Source organism: Berghia stephanieae, chromosome 14 (genome assembly GCF_034508935.2).
Source record: "Berghia stephanieae isolate SIO BIC M18660-M18661 chromosome 14, UCSD_Bste_1.3, whole genome shotgun sequence".
In the NCBI taxonomy this organism is placed as follows: domain Eukaryota; kingdom Metazoa; phylum Mollusca; class Gastropoda; order Nudibranchia; family Aeolidiidae; genus Berghia; species Berghia stephanieae.
This window is the reverse complement of record NC_088373.1, coordinates 23,497,388-23,504,887: the sequence shown is the minus strand read 5'-3', so window position 1 is coordinate 23,504,887 and position 7,500 is coordinate 23,497,388. Positions and strand designations below refer to the sequence as shown.

The following is a 7,500-nucleotide window of genomic DNA, read 5'->3' as shown; positions in this document are numbered from 1 at the left end:
AGTTAGATAGTGCTTTGGCTGAAATTGGCGTTTTCACATGCAAATATAATTGCTCGCATGGATAAATGTTCGGTTATCCTGGCGTAAAAATCTGTTATGTCCAAATGTACAAATTTTATCGTTTTTATTGGGGATATCTTTAATAAATCAATAATTGCTTTGGGTGTTAGTCCATTGTTGAATGCCCATGTTTGTTCTAATGGTGTTATTGTTTTCCTGGAGATCATATTTGCTTATTGTGCTTAATTCAGATTTTGACTGATTTATCTAAGTCTGCATGAGGGGTTGCTGTCTTTCAATGTCATGATTCCCTAGTTAGGTGCAATTCAATCTATACTTCCGTTGATTCTAAGTCAATAATGCGTTTTGTGTTAGTAGTAGCTTGCTTATAGTGTCCTGTGGTGTTATAATAGGGTCTCTGGATCCGTGAAAATGTTTAACTTTCTTTACAGGCAAAATAAGCAGAAAAAAAATAACATTTTTGTCCTATTGGAATTTGGATCTGATCTTTCGATGGTCACATAAAAGTCAAAAAAGGTGAAATTATGGTTAAATTAGAAAATTCCATAACACCAAGAATTTGATAACTTGCAAATAACCAACAAATCTTTATTAGAATCAAAATAAATCAACTAAGAAAACATAATTAAAATCATACAACATTTCAGGGAGTTTTTGCCCTTTATTTACGTCAGCCTTTCTAAAAGAGCACGATTTTCCGAAATATCACATAAAACTGATAAAATGTCATATCTTGTAAAGAGAACAAAAGCTGCAATTAATCGGATCATGGTTAATAGAGTTATCGCCCATTGAAACATGTTAATAAAAATAGAACTCAAACGGTGATAGGAAATCGATAGCATTCTAAGAAGAAACAAATCTTTGGTTATGAATATTTATGCTCTATACAAAAAAGCTTAGTTCTATATCACAATTCAAATGAGGTATCTAAATAATTATTGTATTTTTTCAGATTTTTACTGCAGCAAGTCTATTCTTGTGAAATGCATCGAAGACTGTTATCAACACAAAATATTAATATACATCAAGTGGAAGCGACTAAAGAGATTAACATGATTTGTAAATTACAGCTTGTCAGTCCTTCTACTTCCCATTCCTAATCGAGCATTTTCACTTTTCATAGAGTTCATGACCCAGACTAAAATTCTGTGAAAGACGTTTGCCTTTTTAATTTTCCGAGCGGAGTCCCTTGATTTTTATTTATTCTTCATACTACAATTGTTTCTATTTTTTCTTGAACCGTCCCATTTATTCGTTATGAAATATGCTGGACTTTTATCTGAGCTTTTTAATGATATACTCGTTTGAAATACACTTTCAAACTTCTGATACAGAACAATCACTTTTTGGTGGGATTTTGTCAACGTCTCCCGTTTTGTTATTAAACCAAGACACATGCCATGACCGCTTACTTTTAATCTGAAAGCAGATGTGCTGACAGAACCCGGAATGCATGAAAGAATACAAGGAATTTGCAAGTCTCTTTGCCAATATTTGTGCAACTGCTGTTCAGATTAATTACTTTCTTTGACTTTCTTAAAAGCCTTAATGCAAATATTAGCTACCAGATTTGCTACAGTGATATAATGATGATTGGCTAAGAGGATGACAATAAGAACAATATCTCGGGGTGTGTTTAGGTATGAATGATTGTGTAAGTAGGCCTTGGAAATTATGGACCAATATGGGGGTGTCTTCTTCTTCTTCATGGTTGCATTGTCCCAAGGAAACTTCCTTAAATTTCCAATCGACTTCAAAGATATCAGCACAAGAATAACGAGGGGACACGCAGCAAGAGTAAACATCCCAAAATATAAAAAGGACTCCCAACCGAATTCGTTTTTCCTTTCCACTGTCCGACTATAGAAAAGATTCTGAGTATTTATGCTCTATACAAAAAAGCTTAGTTCTATATCACAATTCAAATGAGGTATCTAAATAATTATTGTACTTTTTCAGATTTTTACTGCAGCAAGTATATTCTTGTTAAATGCATCGAAGACTGTTATCAACACAAAATATTAATAGACAGCAAGTGGAAGCTACTAAAGAGATCAACATGATTTGTAAATTACAGCTTGTCAGTCCTTCTACTTCCCATTCCTAATCGAGCATTTTCACTTTTCATAGAGTTCATGACCCAGACTAACATTCTGTGAAAGACGTTTGCCTTTTTAATTTTCCGGGCGGAGTCCCTTGATTTTTATTTATTCTTCATACTGCAATTGTTTCTATTTTTTCTTGAACCGTCACATTTATTCGTTATGAAATATGCAGGACTTTTATCTGAGCTGTCCGACTATAGAAAAGATTCCCATCTGACATGGCTGAAAACGGTTGCCAACACGACTTCACGCGGGTACTAGAGCTCACATCGTAGCTTTATATCAATGTATTTTTATTAATAATATGTAAAGTGTTTTAACATGTTTACAATGTAATACTCCATAAACTGTGGCGTGATCCTCGACAATATTGGAAGTTTCAAGAGGAAGAAGAAGAAGAAGAAGAAGAAGAAGAAGAAGAAGAAGAAGAAGAAGAAGAAGAAGAAGAAGAAGAAGAAGAAGAAGAAGAAGAAATCCCACTACAAGGAAGGATGCTTGCAAAATGTGATATACAGTCCTTTTCCCTCTTTGTCTTTTTCCGTCACAAACATGCACGACAGGTATTTGAAGAGTTTTCTTTTTGTCTACTTTCATTTAGAAAATGTTATCAGTCCCTTGAAATTTTGACCAAATCAATCACACGTTGCCGACTGCTATGAACTTGTTTTTCTTTTCGTCGTTTCTTTTATAGACAGAGGAATATCACGGTCCCATTCATCATCTACTCTTGGTGCAAGATTCAGTCAAGTAAAACTCTTGACAAAGCACTTTTCCTCCAAAAAAAAATGTCAAATAAGTTTTCCTTAGTGGCTTTTTCAGCTACACAATTAAATAAAAAGAAAGTATATTGGAGACACTGATTCTAATCCACCATCCATTTTAAGAGTTTTGACTATTATCCTCAAGATGATTAAACAGGTGAAAAGGTTGATGATACGTGTCTTAATAATTCGTTTAGATCACCACTCAGGTTATCCAAAATGAGACTTTTTCCCAAATAAACTCTACTTGTTTCTTGAAATGTTTTACTTTTCAGTCAGATCTTTTAAAACCCCTTATTCTCCGTAAAATGGCTATTTTCAATGGGCCATTATTCGATATGTAGTATTAGTCTTTAAAGGATAATAAGTCAATCAAATATTGTAAGTTTTACTTTTGTGTACACCTTGTCTTTGACATCCAGATAAGCAACTGTTATTCTTTGATTTGTAATAAATAATGCGTGATGTTCAAGACGCTCTTTGAAAAAGGAATATTAATACTCACATGTAAATCAAATCAAGGGCAATAACTCAGACAAATTGAAATTAACTGTTTGTGAAAATTGGTCAACAAAAGCGTTCATTTCAAAAATTGATTAATATTATCAAAAGATTAGAAGTATATAATGTTAAATGTAGCTGTCCTTTATTTGAGTGACCTCTGGATGACCTTCAGGTGGTCGAATTGAAATTCCAATCGGCCAACTTTTTTCAAGCAAACCGATGTTACTAACTTCCACACGAGTGTGAAACAAGTCGAGATATTTCATAGTTCAGTGACTCTATCATAATGGACGATAACTCAATCAAATATTGTGTATTTTTCGTTTAATTTTATTTGCTTGTTACTGATATCCAAAACAATAAACTTTATTATTTGAGTAGTATAATATAAAGTGAGATTTGCAAGTTATTTCGTACAGAGGAATATTTCTATTGATCTAAAAATCAATTCAAGGGCAATAAATCGTACACATTGACGGGGAAGTTAACAGAAGTGTACATGTCATTTGTTTACCTTATAATGAAGTTGTTTTTTTTCTGTTCATAAAGATTGTTGTGTTATTACGTCATCAATTCAAGCGTTGGACATAGACCACGATTAATGACACATGATCGTGCAAATTGTTAACAACTGCTTACGTCACAAGGATATGGTATAAATATATATATATATATATATATATATATATATATATATATATATATACAATGATTTCGACGTAAAATCATTATACCAACATCACAGAAGAGGAAAAACACACCAAGCACGGCACTCTATACTATGACAACACGCCGTGGACAAAGCGACATAATGATTTCGACGTAACAATGGGTTCGGTGGGTGCTGAATCGTGCGAACTGGTCGGACTCTACATTCTGTCACAGCTGCAACATACACAAACAAACATCGGCCTCTATAGAGATGACGGACTCGTTATAACCAACAAACGACCAAGAGCGAACGAAAACATCAAAAAACAAATCTGCAAAATATTCCAAAACAACAATTTGAAAATAACGATAGAAGCAAACAAAAATACAGTTGACTTCCTCGACATCACATTCGACATAAAATCCAATTCATCCCAACCGTTCAGAAAACCAAATAACACCATTAGCTACATTAATAAAAACAGCAACCAGCCCCGTTCCGTCATCGAAAACATACCAAAAAGCATAGCACTGAGGGTGAGCAAACTTTCGGAAAACAGAGAGATATTCAACGTCGCAGCCACCCCCTACAAAGAAGCACTCACAAAAAGCGTATACAACACACCATTTGAATACACAGACGCCCCCCTCTCATATAAACCTCAACACACATATGAAGAACGCAAAAAAAGAAAACGACATATTACTTGGTTGAACCCACCTTTCGACAAAAACGTCAGCACAAACATCGGTCAGCAGTTCCTGAAGTTAATTGATACACACTTTCCAAAAATCCACAAGCTACATACAATTATCAGCTGGAATACCATAGAGATAAGCTACTCGTGTATGCGCAACATAGAACAAACAATGTCAAGCCAGAACAGAAAAAAAAATTAATAAACCACTGACAAGTGCAAAACCCACCCAACAGAAAATGCAACTGCAGAAATAAGGAACATTGCCCGCTGAACAAACAACGTTTAGAATCAAGTTTAATTTACCAAGCCACAGTCACCGAAACTAAAACAAACAGGCAAGAAAAATATGTAGGACTAACGGAAAATAATTTCAAAACAAGTTACAACCTCCACACCACAACATTTAGAAAGCCTATCAAAAAAAAAAACATCCCCAAAACTCAGCGAACATATTTTGAAATTAAAAGACAACAAACTAGACCACAACGTTTATTGAAAAATTATATCTAAAGCAACAGGATACACACCATCATCAAAATTAGCTTATGCCTGGAAGAGAAATATACTATAATCAAACACCCCCATGAAGCCACGATCAACACGAAAAATAAGATGTACAATAGTTGTCCACATCACCGGAAGTACTTATTAATCAACTACAAACCTACAGAACCACATGAACAAGCAACAACACACACCAAACCAAACTCATGTAACACACATGACGATGGCTGAAAAGGTCTGAAATATTCGATGTAGATTCTCTCCAACATTGTGGTAAATATTAAAATTATATATATATATATATATATATATATATATATATATATATATATATATATATATATATATATATATTACTACATTACTACATGTCGAGCACTTTTCGTAACATATTTGAATCAAACACGATTCAATATATATATATAATATATATATATATATATATATATATATATATATATATATATATATATATATAAATATATATATATATATATATATATAAATATATATATATATATATATATATATATATATATATATATATATATATATATACATATATATATGACACAAAATAATAAGAGTGCAATGATAAAAATAGTAGATGTACACACTCATGCCTTTTGGACATGTACGTGTGTGGGTGCTACACGAGCTTGCGGTGGGAACACTGATCCAATTCCAAAACGTGAGAATGAAAGAAATGTTCCCGTTTATTCCTCAATCCATTCTCATTACTTGTTCCCTGAATAAAATTAATGACATTTTTAAAAAATGTGTAAATAATACTTGAAGAATTGAGCTTTTATAAAGAGCAATGTCCACTAAGCGTGCTCAAAGCGCTTTACCTGGCCAACAGCAACGTTTAACATGAAGGACGGGACATGACGCCTGTTAGGCGATATTAATTTTATTTCGGACAGAGCGCCTGTTAGTCGATATTACAATTTTTTCGGACAAAGTCGGCGCTGAAAATTGTAAGGTACTCATTATACACCTGAGTATGATGAGAGACTGTGAGTAAAGAGCCTTCTCCAAGGACTCAACTATGCGCCCAGCGAGGTTCGAACATAAGACCTTCCAATCCGAAAGCTAGTGTCATAGCACGAGAACCACATAACTGCATTTCTTCTTAAAGAATTATAATTTTAGAGAAATTTACTGCTTGAATACCTGGCGTCACGACTTATTATTGTAGATTGATATCATTATGAGTTACTATTTATAGGGAGGGGTAGTAAATTTAAAATGTCATTATAATGAGTTCAAGCTTAATATCATAGGTTCCTTCCGGCGCATCCATGTACAATACTGACAATACACCGACAATACCCCGTATAGTGACAAAACCTGATTTTTACAGGAAAGCAGAAAAACTGTTCAAATTTTACTTCAACTTTTAACAATAACTATGCGGAGAATTGATTCAAATTTGGTATCAATCGAAAGTTGTTTTTTTTTATTCTATCACTTTTAATGTATACTATAAAACATCAACCTAGACTATAAGAATATCTGAATTTACTGTTACACAACGTTTTGTCGCTGTACGGCAATATACAGGAATTGTTGGTGATTAATATCTTATGAAGAACACTCACGATTTGTATAGTCATACGATATGGTCAGTGACGATTTTGTTGCTTCTGTGACTTTTGTGACGACAGGACTGGCGCCTTCTGATGTTGTCCAGTTCATTGATTTAAGAGTGGCGTTTGTAATATATGACACAGTGCAGGTGCAATTAACTGTCCCTGTCCCCTTCAATGGTCCGGTTGGACAATCCTCCCCCAATGCTATAGTGCCGATAGGTGGATCACCTCCTCCTAACATTGATAGATAAATGTCATGATAAAATAAAGATAATAATCATGACGACATGAACAATACTACTACTACTACTACTACCATTACTACTGCTACTACTACTACTACTACTACTACTACTACTACTACTACTACTACTACTACTACTACTACTACTACTACTACTACTACTACTACTACTACTACTACTACTTTCTACTACTACTACTACTATACTACTACTACTACTACATACTACTACTACTACTACTACTACTACTACTACTACTACTACTACTACTACTATTATAATAATAATAATAATAAGATGTAATAATAAAAAAAATAATAATAAAAATAATAATAATAATGAAAATAATAATAATTTGTAATAATAATGATAAAAATAATAATAATAATAATAATAATAATAATAATAAT

General features: G+C 33.1%; 1 protein-coding gene across 1 annotated transcript in view; it reads right to left on the bottom strand.

The window, feature by feature from the left end:
* Positions 1–7,500, bottom strand: part of LOC144959396 (uncharacterized) — a 93,981-nt gene that overhangs the window by 73,480 nt on the left and 13,001 nt on the right. The window contains exon 3 of the mRNA XM_078891975.1: positions 6,855–7,079. Coding sequence (XP_078748101.1) covers positions 6,855–7,079 — 225 coding nt within the window. The remainder of the gene's footprint in view (positions 1–6,854; positions 7,080–7,500) is intronic.